Genomic DNA, 19,054 nt, shown 5'->3' with positions numbered 1-19,054 from the left:
TGGTGACTTGGTTTCCAAAAAAACAATCGCGTTACCATTTGCGTTTCATCAACACCATAAGGGGGAATCCCACGAGGCGCAACTTGTTTGATCAAATCCTTCAGTTCATCCATGGTACATCCGGTGGGAATGTCAAAGTTTTTGGCATTTTTTCTTGTGAACGAGTAACCAACAAACTCATTTTGGCGTGACATGTTCCACCTCCCATTGTAATATAGCAGGGCATCATGAGTAGGGGTCATAGTAGTTTCAAGTAAGTTTAAAATACCATCTGGGGTTCTAGCAATGCTATATAATAACTCAATCGGACCAACAAACGAAAATTCATGATTACACATTAACATTGTGTTAACATCAGCATCATTTTTCAGTTGCATACATTGAAACCGAAATTGATTACCTGCATACGTGAAAGACTGTCGGTAGTAAATTTCATCCAAAAATTGCTTGTCGGTTAGCTTAAGGGTATTGTGTATTCTGGTTTTTAACGTTTGAAAATCACACCCGTTAGGTACTCGAATGGGAACTGGAGTGGAAGCTTGGAAGGAAACACCACTGTCGTTGTGAACAATGGATCCATTTGGAAAAATAAAACCTAATGTGGAGTTCACAACTGTCTGACTGCTTGTCTCTCCCAAGAATGCCATAGTTTTTTGTAAGACTTGGGTTGATACTGAAACTTGTGCTTTCTTACAAGATTAGGTTGTGCCATATATATAGATGAGTTTTAATATTAGTGCTGCATTTTTTAAAGATTGAAAATACGCATGCACATGCTTTCTGTATGTGTTGTCAACTACACGAATGATATGACATGCTTTAGCTTGCATCAGATCTGCATGTGTAGTCATGTTGTGCAGGGTCCTTTCACGCGCTTTATGTTAATGCAGACAACAATTTATCATACATAGTTTTCCACAATGTGTAGTCAAGTTAGACAACGATATATCATACATGCTTTTTTAGAATTAAGTAATAATTTTGTTGTGGATGTAACAAATAAATTACATGTTCAAAACGATCAGGCATTTATAAATTACATGTTCAATCATCATTTAAGTCAACATAGTCTCTCTTGAACATCACGAAGCTCTTGTAATGCTGCATTCTGCTAATATATGGATTTGGCCATGACTTCGCCTGCGGATGACAATTGCTAGACCATAACAATGATACAGGCGGTAAGGGCCAACGTTCTTTTAAATAAACCTGTTGTGTATGCGAAAAAAATGTTAACTCAATCCTACAAAAGTCATTGCATAATCATAAAAAAAACACTTCATATCTACAATGTACCTCAACAAAATGATTGTCATACACATGACCGATACAAATTATACGATGCAATGAAGAATTTGTCAGCGGTTGACTTCTAAGGGGAAAGAATGTCATGCTTTGTTGTTTAGACAAGGATACAACGATTACGTTATACCTTGATGCAATGACATGTCCCATGTCCGTTATATCCATCCACTTATCCGTTGTCACCTGAATAAAACAAATATACACGCCAAACTTAATTTCAAACTAAAGTCTTAAAAATCAAATTCATAAATTACATACCTTGGTTAACCCATCAACAAGTAGTGACATCCTTAATTCCTCAAATCTCTCCGTGCCACCAAAGAGCTTGATATAGTCTTCTGAGAAATTGGCAAGTTCTTTAAGCAGATGGTTGCGGACCACCGACCAAGAGTCTTGACCCATACCTAATAAACCGGCAACCGACCGATATCCACAGTTACCATCACCTTTGACATCAACAATCTTATCAATGAAGTCGTGCATAAATGGCTGAAACTGGTCCAACATGGGCATCATCGTTCTTCGATTCGGTTGCTCAGAGGATGATGCAGTACGTCTCACGGACGAATTGCTATTTTGTTGTGATTCAAAGGCATCTACATACTCCTAGTAAGATGGATCGCGCTTTGTTGACCTTGGGTTCCTACTCGTAGTTTTCTTTGGTGCCCCCTTTGTGTTAACCTTTGCTGAGGAGGATACATCGAATTCTGATCAGGGTGTCCAATTTCCCAAAGTTTACTTCTTAGAGTAAACTTGCCACAAACATCAAGTTCTTCGAATTTTTGGTATATTGTTTCCATTACGTCCTTGATGCCCACCTCGGGCTCAGATAACCCTTGGTCTGAAAAACTGAGTCTCCTCCAGAACATATGAATTGAATCAAGTGGGATGCAACCACCAACATATTTGGATAGCTCACAAGCACAAGGAAGACCAAGCGTGGTTCTCACCACGCAACCACAACTTGGGGGATTCTTGCCAGCATAGTGAACACGCTCAAATTTAGCAGCAATCTGATTTAAAGCATACCTTGAAACCATTCCAAGCAGCCTCCTGTATAAGGTTTTTTGGAACACATGTCCAACGACATGTGTACTTGTTTCAAATGATGCTTTAATCTGTGTGTGCTGCAACGTAATCATATTGTTCACGGCATCCCACACACTGCATAAGTCTCCAATGCTATTTTGTAACAGTCTTTTTAAAGACGAGTGAGCAGATTCAACCCTACATTTCAAATACACAAATAAAAATAAACATATACAATAATACAATTCCATAAATTTTTCAATGTTAATAGAAATAGTTGAACAGTTTCATACCTGTTTGTTGTTTTGTTTCCTAAGTGCATCACCTTATTAGTCCAAGCGGAAACAAATTTTTCCTTGTGTGGTATTATCCATGTTTCCTTGACATAGTCAACAAATATTGGCCAAGGTGCACAAGCTACTTCGAACTTCTTCAGGCATTCATCAAATTGTTGTTCTGAAGGACAATCAGTCAGAGATCCCCAGCAATCCATGACATAATCCCAAGCATTTTTTTGTGCAATTAGTGATTTACATTTAGCCTTCACATTCTTGTTTATGTGAAAGATGCACAACAAATTTGTGCATTCAGGGAATACATCTTTCACTGCATTCATCAATGTTTGGTCTCTGTCAGTGACAATAACTCCAGGGAGGACATCACGCTTTAAAAAAAGGCCTCGGAAGCGTTGTAAAGCCCATACCAAATTATTAACGCGTTCACCCTCTACATATGCAAAACCGGAAGAGAATGTCATCCCAGTCGGTGTCATCCCAACAAAATCGAGCAATGGGAGTCTATACTGGTTTGTTTTGTAGGTGCTATCTATCAAAAACACCAAATTGCATGCGTTGACTAACTTCACTGAATCAGGGTGACACCAAAAGATATCACGAACCACGTCTTCATCCTTTATTCTGTGCCAATAAATATATTGATCACGTTCAAGAAGCTTCATCAGATGTTGCATTTCAAGATCGCTTCCTCTTATGGAAGAACGGAATGCACTTCTTGCATTGTATATCTGTTTAATAGTCGTACAGCTATTGGCATTGTGTTCCTTCAGAGTTAGCATAATGTTTCTTGGCTTCACCATGGACTTCGTCATATCAGCAATAAGTGTTTTTTCAGCTTTAGTCAATCGCCCCGCATATGGATGTCCAACTAATGACTTGGCCAATTCATGATTATGCACTCCACAAATCAACTTCATCATCCAGCCTTCTCCTCCAGCCACTGGCTTGCAACGAAGCTTGAAGGGACACCCACATTTCCTAGTCCCAGTGTCTCTTCTGATAAATTCTTTTTTCCTACACGTATACTCGCCACTCCTTTCACAGCCAATTAACACAAACATACTCCTTCCTCTACTACCTGTGTTTGTGTCCGACCTTAAAATCACCGCCACAAATCCGTTTTCATGAGCCACGGATCGAGCCCACCGCAAAACATCCTCTCGGCACTCAAACACCTACAAAATCCACATAATTTAAGTTTTCTACTAGTATTCATTAAATATGTGACAAGCATTAACATTATAACCTGAGAAGTCTTGAACGCATCCGAACAATCAACATGTGGTTCATTCGCACCACATGATTCTGCATTTTCATAATCCATATCCAGTCGTTCAAACATTATTTCATACATCCACTCATCTTCATCCATCTAACCAAATCAAACAAAAAAATTACTAATTTAAAATAAAAAAAAGGAAAATAAATGGAAAAACAGATGCAAAAATGCAAAAACAGATGCAAAAACAGCAAATACCAAAAATAATACACTTACGGATCAAGTTGATCCGGAACTTACGGATCAACTTGATCCGGAAGCCATCCGTACGTCCACGACGAACAAACACCATCTGCGTACCTCGTTTGTCGCCACCGACCACCACAAAGCTTGACGTCGGAAACTTCACCTTCACCGCTGTGCTCAACCTTGCTACCCCCACGAACCAGAGACAATGCCGCAGGAAAAAGTGGAAAACGAGAAGAAAGCTTTTTGAAAATGGAGGTAAGAAACTGTTCCGGAAAAGAAATGGCATTTTTAAGGAAGAAAGGTGATAGGGGCAATTTTGGCATTTCAAAAGTTTGCTGGGTGCACCAGCAAAAATGCTAGGTGCACCTAGCAACACTCAAAGAGAAAAAACAAAGCCCTAAAACCCTTATAACCCAACCCAATACCCATGTTCTCTGTTAACTCACTCATGTCACCCCTGTCAAAGACTCAAACTTAAACGTTCCTGTTACAGAACGTGAAATTGGAAAAGTGGGTGCTTGGCGGTGACACAAGGGAGGTCGCAAAGTGTCCGACGCGACGATTCTTACGTGGGCTTCAGAGTAGCAGCACCAAAACACCCTTGTAGAGTGATTGCGGAAACCACAACTCCAAAACGCAATGCGATAGCGTGTAAGGACAGGCACGGAGATGCTTCCCAGAATCATAACGATTCTACATGTTGCCTCGCGATTTTAACTACTTTTTTTATCCTTTTACTTTAAAAAATAAAAAATAAAATAACCACTTAAAAGAATAGTTCAGCCCGCTCCGGTTCCCGGTTTGCATCGGTTTTTCGATTCTTCGCAGGTTCTTCACTGGTTTGATAACTGAACAACTTTAAGGAGCTTTCATAACAGATTGGGAACCACTTCCCCGTTGAACTAGCTGGTTTGGTCTGATTTTACAAATGTTGGTACCTCCAGTTGCAACTCCATGCTCAAGCCAGAATCGAACTCCAAAACTTAGTTAAAAGACTCAAGTGTCAACTCACTTTAGTAACAACTTTTGATCCCACCAATCCTAATTAATATATAGTTATATTAAATATTTATCTCCAGCAACTTATACATGTTATCTTTATTAAGAAAACATATATGTTTTTGTTAATGAAAGATATAAACAGATACAAATAGATTATTTATAACATTTTCTCTTGAATGTTCAATATCTAAGAATCTGTCTCATTAAAATCCTATTAGAAAAAAATCCTCTAAAATAAAATCCTAGTAAAAGTAAAAGAGTACATCGTTCTTTCATAAGTAATTATCTTTTGGCTTGCTTCATGCTATTTTCCCCTATCATATTCTAATGTTATTTTATCACACTCTCAGTTGGTGTAGTTTGTGTTATAGGGCTAAATATTATAGTGTCTCTAAAGAACATTGAAAAAAGGTTGAAGGCATTGGTCTTGGAATTAGTGTATGGCTTTCAGGAAACGTAGGTAAGATGTGCTCTGTCAATTAACTATATTACACAACAAAAACATCCCTCATTGAATTCATCTCAATTTTAAATTTGTATAATACTATTCTGCAAGATGCTATAGCACTCTTTTGTCATAGAATGCAAGAACAACAGTTTGGTTAAATTTAGTTTATAATATCCAACCACTACAATCACATTGATCTAATTTAATATATCGTTTTTTTCTCACATTGATCAGTTCTCATATTACCTGGCCTCTACAAGTTGAATACAATTGTTCTAATCTATGCTCTCAATTGAATTTTTCTATAAGTTGTTTTCTAATTGCCTTCAATCTTGGTTTACTTTGTTGATACTATTAGTTTATAAACTTATCCATATAATGCCTAATTTGGTCATTTATCTATACATCATTGATTGGATTTCTTTTGCTACTACAACGTGGTGGTTAGTAATCAAACAATATTTTGGATGCAACTTCTTTCGTCAGTGCACCTACAGAATTCCCTGCAAACAATGACATATAAAAAATAGTTAATTGAAGAATACAATAATATCTCAATTAGTATGCTTGCAGTTATTTTTTGGCAAACTTCTTCAACTCATGTCTCACTGTATAGAGAATCATGTTGGAACTGGTATAGTTGTATAGAGAATCATCATTAAGAAATTCATGTAGATTCCGATATATATATATATATATATATATATATATATATATTAAATTGATCTGATATACTAAACCTCTATTGTTTGACCCCTTTATTTGGTATCAAATTAATATACTAACATGCTTTTATTAAGAATAAAGACCTTTTTATTCAATTTTGTTAACCAGTACCTATCAGTATTTGGCCTTAGAATATAGTTTGCTCATATTTGGGACTGAATGCACAAACAAATTATCTAAACATTTTTCTCCAAACTCCAAACTCCAACCGGAATGGTTTTTTCTCCTCTTTCTCTTCGGTGTTTAGGATTTCTATTGATTTGAGTAAAACCATTTATAACTAGAGACTTCTTATTCAAAAGTGATTTTGTTCCTGCAAGTACACATAAACCGTTTAAATTGTGAAGTTTTCTTTACCGATTTCAAACAGTATAAGCAATCACAGTTCTTTCTGGATGAAAGGCCACAAATAGTCATAGTATAAGTTTGTTGTTTTCAAAAAAGGAAAAAGCACAAGATTTGGAAATGCTAGAAATAAAGGAGCAAATTCAAAATTGACTGTCTCCTAGTTAATGTTATGATTTTTATTTTTTTATTTTATCAAAAGCTATTTGATTACGATGGAGTATTGGAATTGTAGCAAGTTCAATTTTAGACTAATTGTAAATACTTAATTATGTTGGAGGAAATGCAAAGTAGTTATTTTCCTATTATTATTATGAAATTGTATGTAATATATTGTGAATTCTAATGTAAGTATATTGCAAGATGATCTATCCTTTATTCCTATGGGACAATTTGTGTACTTAAGCGAAAATGAACATTAAATTTCATAATTACATCAAAAGTCATGATATTTATTTTACCTGAGGTTATTTGTATCTTAAAGTCATAATAGACCTTGATTCATCTAAGGACACTAAAACCATTTCGTAAATCAACCAACTCAGAGAATCTATATTTTTAATATATAAAAGTCAAGCTAAAACATCAATTTTAAAGAAATTAAATTTCTCACTACTTAGATAATATATATACTCTTGACATTTTATGTGTATCTTCATTGTGGTGTGTGACTCAAAATCACAAATTGGCACAAGTGAGAAGGCTCTAAGAGGTGCTGTCATAACTGAATTCAGTTATGATAACTGAATTGGTTTTGGCACCAAAAGCATAGCTAGAGTGTATATATATTCTTGATCATGTAATGCATTGAGAGAGTTTTTTAGGCAGCAAAACAGAGGAGTTCCAGGAAATTCAGAAGCTCTTAAAGGAGGTAGTGTGCTAGGTGATTGAGAAAGGTTTTGAAAAGAGAAACCAAGAGAGATCAAAGCTAGCTGCTGCTTGTATTGAACTTGTAATGTTTTCATGATCAATGTGATGATGAGGAGCTACGCTTTCCCGTGGATGTAGGCACATTGCTGAACCATGTAAATTTTTGTGTCTTGCTATGCTGTGCTTGTTTTCTAGTTTTCTGGTTTTTTTGATCTTGTGCAGGTTTAAGAGTAGCAGAATTTATACGAAAAGAACCAACAAGTGGCGCCGTCTGTGGGGACAAGATTCAGATCAAGAAAGATGGGAACAACAAAGTACGATATTGAGAAGTTTTTAGGGGAAAATGACTTTGGGTTATGGAGAATCAAGATGGAAGCAATCTTGATTCAACATGGCTGTGCAGAAGCTCTTAAAGGAGAAGAAAGGATGTCTGAATCTCTAAGCTCAAAGGAGAAATCAGAGATGATTGCTAAAGCCAGAAGTGAAATCATGCAATGCCTTGGAGATAAAGCTTTAAGAGAAGTTGCAAGAGAAAGGACAACAACCTCAATGTGGTTGAAACTGGAGTCATTGTATATGACAAAGTCTCTTGCAAATCGGCTATGCTTGAAGCAACAACTGTACACCTTCAAGATGACAGAGTCAAGAACAACCACTGAACAATTGGTTGATTTCAACAAGATTCTTGATGATTTGGAAAATATTGAAGTAAAGCTTGAAGAGGAGGATAAAGCTCTCTTGCTTCTGAATTCCTTACCAAAATCCTTTGAACATTTCAAGGATGCAATTCTTTATGGCAAAGATCAAGACATTACCCTAGAAGAAGTTTAGACCTCAATAAGGACCAAGGAGATGCAAAAATAGCAAGACTCCAAATCTAAGGATAATGGTGAAAGCCTGAATATTTCAAGGGGAAGGAATGAAAAGAAGGGAACAAGAGGAAAGAAGTCCAAATCAAGGTCAAGGGATTCAAAGAATGGCCAGAAAACAAAGTTCAAATGCTTTAATTGTCACAAAACTGGTCATTTCAAGAAAGACTGCCCGGACAAGATCAAGAAAGAATCTTTGGACTCTGCTGACAAAGTAGAAGCCTCTGAAGGTTATGAGAGTGCAGGTGTTTTAGTAGCTTCTAATACTAAAACACAAACAGAATGGATTATGGATTCTGGATTCTGGATGCTCATATCACAGCAGCCTGAGAAAGGATTATTTTGAGACCCTAGAACTGAAACCAACAGGAGCTGTACTGCTAGGAGACAACTATCCCTGCAAGGTACAAGGCATTGGAACTGTGAGATTGAAGATGTTTGATAACAGAGAGTATCTACTGAAAAATGTAAGGTACATTCCAGAACTCAAAAGAAATCTTATTTCCATAAACATGTTTGATGATCTAGGATATTCAACTAGAATTTTAAATGGTGTTCTTAAGATTTCAAATGGATCTTTAATCATAGCTAAGGGTAACAAGAATAAAAGTAATGGCTTGCTTATTCATGAAGGTTCCACTATTGTTGGACATGCATCGGTAGCTAGTAATACATTGATTGATAAAAAAAAACTCTGGCATTTGAGATTAGGTCATGTTAGTGAAAGAGGATTACATGAACTTGAAAAACAAAATCTATTAGGTGGTGATAAACAAGATAAACTTGAATTTTGTGACCATTGTGTGTTTGGTAAATCACATAGAATAAGCTTTGACACGGGTATTCATGTTTCATCTAGGCCCTTTGAGTGTGTGCATTCAAATTTATGGGGACTATCTAGAGTGAAAACTCATGGTGGAAGCTCATACTTTCTCACCATCATAGATGATTTCTCAAGAAAAGTATGGTTGTATGGTTTGAAAAATAAGTCAGAAGCTTTTCAAAAATTCAGAGAATGACATACTCTTGTTGGAAATCAACTTGGTACAAAATTAAAAGCTTTAAGGACTGACAATGGCCTGGAGTTTGTTTCAGAGCAGTTCAATGAGTTTTGCAGGAAAATAGGCATCAAAAGGCACAAAACAGTCCCTCACACACCACAACAGAATGGTTTAGTAGAAAGCATGAATAGGACCATTTTGGAAAGAGTTAGATGCATGCTACTAAGTGCAGGACTGCCAAAGACCTTTTGGGGAGAAGCTGCAAATACAACAGCATATTTGATTAATAGATGTCCTTCATCAGCCTTAGATTTCAAGACACCAATGGAAGCTTGGAGTGGTGAACCACCTGATTATTCAGGATTAAAGGTGTTTGGATCATTGGCCTTTGCTCGTGTTAAACAAGGAAAGCTGGATGCAAGGGCTGTAAAGTGTGTGTTCATTGGCTATCCTGAAGGAGTTAAAGGGTACAAGCTGTGGAAATTGGAACCGGGTGAGACAAGATGCATCATCAACAGGGATGTAACCTTTGATGAGAGCAGGATGACAATGCTAAATAAGGAGCAGAAGGATAATAGCTCAAGTGGTGAGAGTACCAATTTTGAGGTAGAGCATTCTGAGATTTTAGATCATGGCAGTGGAGATGCTATTGATCTCACTGATCAAGGAGAAGCTGGAGATAATGAAGAGTTGGCTACTCAACATGACTTGTCCAATTATCAATTGACTAGAGATAGAGAAAAAAGGATGATAAAGCCCACAAAGAGGTATGGTCATGCTGATATTATCTACTATGCCTTGAGTGTTGCTAAGGAGATTCAAAATTCAGAACCAAAGACCTGGAGGGAAGCAATTGAAAGTGAAGACAGCCAGCTGTGGCTTCAGGCAATGAGTGAAGAAATGGAATCTTTGAGAAAGAACAAGACCTGGATACTTGTGGATCAACCCAAGAAGCAGAAGGCTGTTGGATGTAAGTGGATTTTCAAGAAGAAAGAAGGCATTCCAGGAGTAGAAAGGCCTAGATTCAAGGCAAGATTGGTAGCAAAAGGCTTTACACAGGTTGAAGGAATTGATTACAATGAGATTTTTTCACCAGTTGTGAAGCATTGCTCAATTAGAATCATACTTGGTCTGGTAAATCAGTATGATTTGGAACTTGAACAACTGGATGTTAAAACAGCTTTTCTCCATGGAAATCTGAAGGAAACCATTTACATGAACCAGCCTAAAGGTTTTGAAGAAGGGGAGAACAAGGTGTGCTTGCTGAAAAAATCTTTGTATGGATTGAAGCAAAGTCCTCGAATGTGGTACCTCAAATTTGATGAGTTCTTGATCAGATATGGCTTCATTAGAAACATATATGATAGCTGTGTATATATCCTAACAAAGAGGAAAGTGTGTGTTCTTTACCTTCTCTTGTATGTGGATGACATCCTCATAGCGAGTGCTAATAAGGAATAGATTAGGAAACTCAAAGAAAGCTTGAACACAAAATTTGAGATGAAAGATCTAGGATCAGCTAGAAGAATACTCGGGATTGATATTCATAGGGATAGAGCAAAGGGTGAACTATTCCTATCCCAAAGCAATTACCTCAAGAAAGTGGTGTAGAGGTTTAGGATGCATCAAAGCAAACCTGTTAGCACACCACTTGGTCATCATACAAAGCTATCTGTTATTCAAGCACCAGAAACAGCTGAAGAAAGGTCTAAAATGGATCAAACACCATATGCCAATGGTGTTGGAAGCATAATGTATGGAATGGTTTGCAGCAGACCTGACTTGACTCATGCTGTAAGTATTATAAGCAGATTCATGGGAGATCCTGGCAGCGCACACTGGGAAGCTGTGAAGTGGACACTAAGGTATCTAAATGGATCTTTGAAAGTTGGATTAAGGTACAAGAAGACAGCACACGAGGCAGCAATCATAGGCTATGTAGATGCAGATTTTGCAGGAAATGTAGACACAAGGAAATCCTTAACAGGATATGTGTTTACTTTGTTTGATACAGTAATCAATTAGAAAACAAATCAACAATCAGTTGTTGCTCTTTCAACAACTGAAGCAGAATACATGGCCCTAGCTGAAGGAGTGAAGGAAGTAATCTGGCTTAAAGGTATGGTAAATGAACTTGGAATAACACAGTCATGTGTCACAATTCACTGTGACAGCCAAAGTGTCATTCACTTAGCAAATCACCAAATGTTCCATGAGAGGACAAAACACATAGATGTGAAACTACACTTCATCAGAGATGTGATTGAATCTGAGAAGGTGAAGGTGGAGAAGGTTTCAACAGAAGAAAACCTGGTTTATATGTTCACAAAGTCCCTCTCTAATGTCAAGTTCAAGCACTGCCTGGACTTGATCAATTTCGAAGATGCCTAAAACAAATTGGTAGAAGTGCAACCCTAAATCACAAGGTAGACACTTGCTGATTTGGAGTCAAGGTGGAGATTTGTGGTGTGTGACTCAAAATCACAAATTGACACAAGTGAGAAGGCTCTAAGAGGTGTTGTCATAACTGAATTCAGTTATGATAACTGAATTGATTTTGGCACCAAAAGCATAGCTAGAGTGTATATATACTCTTGATCATGTAATGCATTGAGAGAGTTTTTTAGGCTGCAAATCAAAGGAGTTGCAGGAAATTCAGAAACTCTTAAAGGAGGTAGTGTGCTAGGTGATTGAGAGAAATTTTAAAAAGAGAAATCAAGAGAGATAAAAGCTAACTGTTGCTTGTATTGAACTTGTAATGTTTTCATGATCAATGTGATGATGAGGAGTTGCACTTTTCCGTGGATGTAGACACATTGCCGAACCACGTAAATTTTTGGGTCTTGCTCTGTTGTGCTTGTTTTATGTTTTTTTGGTTTTTTTTATCTTGTGCAGGTTTAAGAGTAGCAAAATTTATACGAAAAGAACCAACATTCATCTAACTTGAAAAATTCTAAAATTTAATTGAAATGTACTAAAATTATTGTAAAATAATTGGATAGGAGTTGCAACAAATCTTTTGTTTGAGAGCAACAAGATCTTTAATCAAATTTTAGTTTTCTCTCTTAATTAATTGCTTTATGTTCACTTAAATGCTAGAAACAAAAATTCAATTCAAAATTTTGTTTCAATTTTTCTCATGATATTTAAAATTCAATTATAATGTACATGGGAATAATTCAGTCCCTTAGATGTTCATTAATGATTGTGATCATACCCGCAAATCATTACAGGTCTATAGGCTCATCACAGTTCAAAATAGTGCAACCACAGTAACTCGATCAAGTGATCAACCAGAAAAGGCAAACCCAAAACAAAATATCACCAATCTTGAAGTTTTTATTTAAAAACAAAGCTTCCCAAGTGTGGAACAGAAACAAAGAACATCATCAGCATGGAAAATTTATTCTCATCCACAGCAATGTTTGCTGTGTAGGAAGGTGTCCTAAGATTTTTCCAAATTCATCACATGATGTTAGCAATGGGAATAAAGGGAGCTTCTAAGCAAATAATCATATGACTATCCACTAATCATTAAATCAACATACATCAATCCACTAATCAATCTATGTCAATGGGTCAATTAACAAAAGTTATGCCTACGTGGTAAGCACAAAATCATAAAGCCACTTCTCTTATGCGGGAAGATACAAAAATGTGGCAGTAAAACTAAACGAGATAACCTAACCCATACAAAAAAGAAAAATAAAAATTGGTTATATTTCCAGAACATGAAAACCTACCTAACAAGCCCAATTGAAAAAAAAAATAGTAAACATAATTGCTCAAAAACAGATATGTAGATTCCGAGGCATCGAATTGTATACCATCACTCATAATAACTCAGATCAAGTGTTGGATTATATATTCAGCTTCATCATAACCCACCAAAATCTCAAACCAACATAGAACATAAACTATTATAACCAGTAAGAAAATATGATCTAACCTCAAAGAAATGACTCAACCGGATGGCATAAAAACAATAACATCAATATTTCATTGTACCTCAATAAAAAACCAAATTTCTGACAAACAAAAAGAGTAATTTAGTTCCTCAATGTCCAAATGCTGCATCAAAATTGCAACAATGGATAGCAAGGCGAACACACATATTGGCTTCAATTACGCACCACCAAACACATTGGAATTGGAAAAAGTACAAGCAAAAATCTCAAAGAAAGCTGAAGCCTTTCAAACATTAAACCCCAATTCAAAAGAACATATTTAAAAAATTAAACAACAAAAACCAAACATTCAAAAACAAAATGTAAAAGAAAAACTAAAAATCTGGAAAACAAAAAACACTGGATAACTCAGTCCCTTAGATGTTCATTAATGATTCCGATCATACCCGCAACTCATTACAGGTAACTCTGTAGGCTCATCACAGTTGAAAATAGCACAACCCCTGCAACTCAGTCGACCAGAAAATGCAAACCCACAATAAATAAATGATATCTTCAATAGAAAATTTGATTTAGTTGCTCCTGTATTCTCCCAAAACCAAAGGATTGTGGAAGAGATACAAAAGAACAACACAAAAATCCCTATTGCTGCAAGGGAACGAATCAAATGGGAATCAAGTTAATCCACATCGACCAGATAGCGAAGCATATTGTGAAAGCAAAATTCGAAAGTGAAACAGAGACTAAGGAATCATAAACCCTAATTTTGTAAGACTAGTTCCCTTTTTTGGAACTCTTCCAGGGGGTAGCCCACAAGTCTTACAAACTGGCCAGTTTTAAGGTTGGATGAATGTTGTTTTAAGCATGCTTGCACAAAATGAACAAACATCAGCAATGTGATATCAGAACGAGTGTGCAACCTATCATGAAGAAGATATGCAGCTCCATGTGCATTCCATTTCTCCAAATTGAACTCCCCAACACACTTTTGTCCTTTTATTGGCTGCTGGGTGACCTGGTCAATTGTGTCAGTAGATCAAACCTATAACTTAGAAAAAGCACTTGGTATTAAACACCATTTGATAATATTTAGTTAGGCAGTAGGAAAATAACTGTTTATTGCAATTAAGGGGAAAAAGTGAATAAAAATACCAAGCAATCAACTAATCCACAAGAGCCAATGTTGGAACTGTTTATCAAAATGTCTTTGAATTTGTTGTCGGCAGAAAGCAATTAAAAAGAACAAAGAACAGAAATTCTACTGTTCCACTCCCACCAGCATAAAAATCCTAACAATTTATTGAGTTTAAATTTGATATACACTATGAAGCTCACTAAACAAAACAAGTAAGATATTTTTTTCAAATTTCAGAGCAAATCCTACCCTATGTTCTAAAAAAGACATTGAAAAAATTGGATTGTAATGTTCGGTCTCATGGCCAGTCCCAAATGGTAAAGGCAGCGACGCTGCTCCACAAGGCAATTGAATATGAAACTGCTCCGGCGGAGATGCCACCCATGAGGGCGGTGCCATCTACACCGTGAGCATTGATTTATGACGGTTACTTCAGAAATGAGCAAACACGGCAATAAGTTTTAATCATCCAGCCAAAGTAAGAACCAAGTTAAGAGAACAAACAATTGCAAGATGAAGGAGGAATGAAAGGAGAAGAAAACCCTAACCCTAACCCTAACCCCTAGCGGTCAATGGTGGCTAGCGACTTAGTGTAGAAGAGGAGTTACGTATTACTTATAATAAGGGTTTTGACTGTTTTTTAATTAATAATTAATATTGTTTTTTGTAATTCTTATGTATGGGCTTAATGGGAGAGAGCAGATAATTACTTAACGTACCGATGTATTTGCTTTAGTGCATCCGAATTGTATTAGGGATGGTCCAAACCGTTATTACCGAGAGAGCATTGCCTACTAACTACATTAGGCCAATTAGAGTTAGGTTGTGTTTGGAATGAATGAGATAAACAAAATATTGAAGAGTAAATTTATATTTTTCCCGTGACTCACATTTTATACTATATTTTAATTTTTTTAAAAATCTTATATTTTCATTCTCTAAGTCAAACTCATCCTTACTAAGAGAATAGGAATTTTGGTGCATTTTTGGATGAGCATGAGCAAAATTGATTTTGAATAAATTGATTTTGTAAAGTTTGTTTTTGTTGAAATTAATTTTAAAGTTACATGATTTATATTTAAATATTTTTATTTATAAATTAAGTTAGATGTAAGTACAAAATTTTGAATTTAATGTAAAAATTATTCAAAAATATTTCAATTCAAATTAATTCTAAATTCTTCTAAACTAAACATATGAAAATTTATTTCTAAAACCAAAATTGCAATTAATTTACGGAGGATTTTGTGTTTTTAAATTAGTTTTTTTTTTAATCGATAGTTATTCTTGCAATTTTTTCGAAATTAAATAGTTTTTAATTATTTGTTGCTTTGGACTATTTGGTCATTCCCATTCATCACCAACGGACAACATATTTGAATCCCAATCCTTCTAGCAACGCCTCACACAATTCGACCGTTGCAACCCCTTTTTCTCAAGCGGTCACTTAATCTTGCTTCCACCATTTTCATCATATACTTCTTCCCACACACCTAGCGCCCTACATTCATTCCCATTGAACTTGTATTTTCCATCAACACATTAATTTTCCTTGTTCCGTGGTGGCACACACCATAATCTCATGGAAAAGGAAAACATGCTCAAAACGCCTCCAAAAGTTCCAATTCAAGACCGAACACCCGAACCTGAATGCAAAACACCAACTCCACTTCAACAAGACCCCAATGATCATAACTCCTCAAATGAATTGCGCAAGCCTGTTACCCCAGATCGTCTTAGAGTCCCCAAGGCATTCAAATACGCAGAAAGGTAACATTATCCATTTATATATTAAGAGTAAATAGTGTTGATAATTTTTCACTAATAGATTAAAATTTATCAAAAATTATAATTTTTTAAGTTATACTTCTTATTTAATAACTCTTGTATGTTTTTTGATAAATTTTAGTCAATAATAAAGTATGATGAGCACTTCTCCATTGTGATACAATAAGTTTATTGATTTTAACAAAATAAATAATACATAATATGATTTTTAATTAATTCACAGTGTCGAAATTTTCACATTAACACCATTGAAATTAAACTCACCAATATATACGTACTCTTTTTATGAAATTTTAAGGAGAAAATAGGCAGATGAGTTGATAATTGGGTAAGTGATGTGACTATGTGAGGTCTTAAATCTTAATGTGTTTCCTCATTTTGTCAGATATACAAGCCCAACAGATTTGATGATGTCACCAGTAACCAAAGGCCTTTTTGCCAAAACAAGAAGGGATGGTGGTGCGGTGTTACCACCTGGGGGTAAAAATCGACCAAAGGTAAACCAATGAGGCAATAACATATTGTTCTGCATTCACTTTTTCTATCTATGCTACTTTACTCTTTTTTGGTACCTTGCAATTTGCACAGTGCTTGTATATGTATGTCATTTTCAACTATTGCAGATTCTAGACTTGCCCTTGAAGGATGTCGGTCCTATCCAGAACAAGCTTCCAATGTTGATTGATGAGAAGATCAACTCAGCTTGAAGGATTCAAAGGACTTTTGTTCAACATGATAACTCATTTGACAGTGGTTCAAAGGGAGTTTAAAGATGATGATGTAATAACAATACATCACATACGGAGAGAAAGAGAGAGTTTATCTCCTTGTTCCCATGATAAACAACTCTATTATGAGATTATAAGCTTATGAAGTTTGTGATGCTCAATTTTCTTCTCAAAATAGCCTTTCTAGCAATAATGTATCCGTGTTAATTAAAAAATGGCTTAAATACATTTTTCTTTCTTATAGTTGAATCTTAATAATTTTTTTTGGTTACAGAAGAATCTTTTTTCTTAGTTTTTGTCATTAATGCGTTTTGGTAACATTTTTTTTCAATATTCAAAGTATTTTTTATATGTTCAACATGTTATCTAAAATGCAGATAAAAAAATAAAACAAACTGATGCAATCCTACCCCTCAAGGGCATTGGATAGAAGACTCCAAGAAGATTGAGCCAAAGATGCATGAGAAGGCCTTAAGGTTCTCATGAGCCTTAGGGTAGATTTCAGGCCCATGGGCTAAGTATGAGCTCACTTATCTTTGTACATATTAGATTAAGGTTTCATTAATTTTGGTCCTTGTATTTAGGGCTCCATAATGTAGGTAGGGTACCCTAGAAATATAGGATTTTTCAGCCCTTGTATTTTAGGGCACCTAGAATAGTTTTTTGTATTAGGAGTAGTTTTGTAATTTCACATGCACTAAGTGAATATTTGATGTGTGTGTTGGGAAATAAAATTTAATTGAATTGGTAGAAGTCCAATCCAATTAAATTTTAGAGGGGGAGGTGAGCATTTGCTTACTACACCCCATTACCACATCATATAGTCACACTTTGTTCATGTCCTTCATGCTTTACATGCCTCATGACACCTAAGCACACTTAGTGGAAAATCTTGGAATTGATCTTGGATTAGTGGGCTGAACCATAACTAAAATTCACTAATCATTATTAGTGAAATTTGGGCTCCAAAGTTTGGCTCCACAAATTCAATTTCAAATTCAAGTGAAATTTGAATTGAAATTCAAATTCCCCTCCAATTTTGTGTGACACTAGGCTATAAATAGAGGTCATGTATGTGCATTTTTTTCAACTTTGATCACTTGAAAATTAAACTTCAGATTTCACAGCTCTACTCTCCCTCTCCCTTTATTCATCTCCTTCTTCCTCTAAGCTCTTATCCATGGCCTCCTATGGTGGTGAGCTTCTTCTAGACTCATCTTCTCCTTGAAGTGGCGTCTCCTCTCTCTCTTCCTACTCCATTCCGATGCCATTCATCTACCAAGAAGCAAAGGAATCCATTGATGAAGAAGATCCTAGGCCTACAAGCTCCAATGAAGCTTACATCATGTGGTATCAAGAGCATCTTCATCTAGGTGATGTTCTTTTGCTTCCTCTATCTTTTTGTTCGGTGAATTCTCTTTAATTCCTTGTTCTTCATCTTATTCTCAATGTATATCCTCCATTGTCTTATGGTTTAGTGTTGTTTAGAGTAGATTCAAAAAAATTAAACCGATTAAATCTTAGATCTACACTTGTTCTTGCATTTCTATGGTTCAAATTTTGTAGATCTACTCTTGAATCTTGTTTTTGTGTTGATTTTAGGTTCTATCATTTTTCATTCATAATATTCTGGTGCTGAACCTTAGATCTAAATTTTCTTCCAAAATATTGATTAGAAAAAAAAACACAAAAATCTAAGTGTAAATCACTTAATCCATGTTGTCTTAGAGTCATGTTTAGTCATAATAATTGTCACATTATGTTCTAAGTTTGTGTTGAATTTTTATTTAGTTGATTGAATTCTAGAAACATTTGTTCATGTATTCTTGTCATTCTTAGCCTATCTTTTGAATTTTGAGTCTAATTCATGAATATTATTTAGTTCATAACATGTTCTAAATCAATTCCTAGAAGTAGTCTTGTTGTTGAACTCTTTTTTTTTCTAAGTTTCCTACATGATGCCTATGATGAAGTTGAGTTGTGGTGCTGAGTTATGGCTGGATTTGAGAATCAAAATAAGTCTTAAGCTCTCTTGAATTGTGTTATTCAAGATAATTGAGCATAAGCAAACAAAAATTTCAACTATCCAAGCCTTAAGCAACATAAACACTACTCTTGATTTCTAGGTTGAAATCG

General features: G+C 35.6%; 2 protein-coding genes and 5 non-coding genes across 7 annotated transcripts; 1 reads left to right on the top strand and 6 right to left on the bottom strand.

The window, feature by feature from the left end:
- Positions 1–1,044: 1,044 nt before the first annotated feature.
- Positions 1,045–3,972, bottom strand: LOC114416510. Its single transcript, XM_028381438.1, has 6 exons — positions 3,877–3,972; positions 3,777–3,805; positions 3,277–3,725; positions 1,564–1,697; positions 1,297–1,488; positions 1,045–1,209 (listed from the first exon to the last, which is right to left on the bottom strand). The coding sequence occupies exons 1-6, from the start codon at positions 3,970–3,972 to the stop codon at positions 1,045–1,047; spliced, it is 1,065 nt and encodes a 354-aa protein (XP_028237239.1).
- Positions 3,973–12,532: 8,560 nt separating this feature from the next.
- LOC114368535 lies at positions 12,533–12,616 on the bottom strand. The gene has a single exon (XR_003657356.1). It is a non-coding gene; the product is annotated as a small nucleolar RNA SNORD25 (small nucleolar RNA).
- A 125-nt stretch (positions 12,617–12,741) lies between these two features.
- Positions 12,742–12,836, bottom strand: LOC114368731. Its single transcript, XR_003657400.1, has one exon. It is a non-coding gene; the product is annotated as a small nucleolar RNA snoR31/Z110/Z27 (small nucleolar RNA).
- Positions 12,837–13,158: 322 nt separating this feature from the next.
- On the bottom strand, positions 13,159–13,246 carry LOC114368749. Its single transcript, XR_003657406.1, has one exon. It is a non-coding gene; the product is annotated as a small nucleolar RNA snoR31 (small nucleolar RNA).
- A 158-nt stretch (positions 13,247–13,404) lies between these two features.
- On the bottom strand, positions 13,405–13,553 carry LOC114368769. Its single transcript, XR_003657411.1, has one exon. It is a non-coding gene; the product is annotated as a small nucleolar RNA snoR136 (small nucleolar RNA).
- A 116-nt stretch (positions 13,554–13,669) lies between these two features.
- LOC114368464 lies at positions 13,670–13,757 on the bottom strand. Its single transcript, XR_003657345.1, has one exon. It is a non-coding gene; the product is annotated as a small nucleolar RNA SNORD25 (small nucleolar RNA).
- Positions 13,758–15,839: 2,082 nt separating this feature from the next.
- On the top strand, positions 15,840–17,160 carry LOC114413595. Its single transcript, XM_028378073.1, has 3 exons — positions 15,840–16,172; positions 16,576–16,687; positions 16,814–17,160. Exons 1-3 carry the CDS (start codon positions 15,985–15,987, stop codon positions 16,895–16,897), a joined length of 384 nt encoding a protein of 127 aa, XP_028233874.1. The 5' UTR covers positions 15,840–15,984; the 3' UTR covers positions 16,898–17,160.
- Positions 17,161–19,054: the final 1,894 nt, after the last annotated feature.

This window comes from Glycine soja, chromosome 1 (assembly GCF_004193775.1).
Source record: "Glycine soja cultivar W05 chromosome 1, ASM419377v2, whole genome shotgun sequence".
NCBI lineage: Eukaryota > Viridiplantae > Streptophyta > Magnoliopsida > Fabales > Fabaceae > Glycine > Glycine soja.
This window is presented reverse-complemented; position numbering and strand designations above follow the sequence as displayed.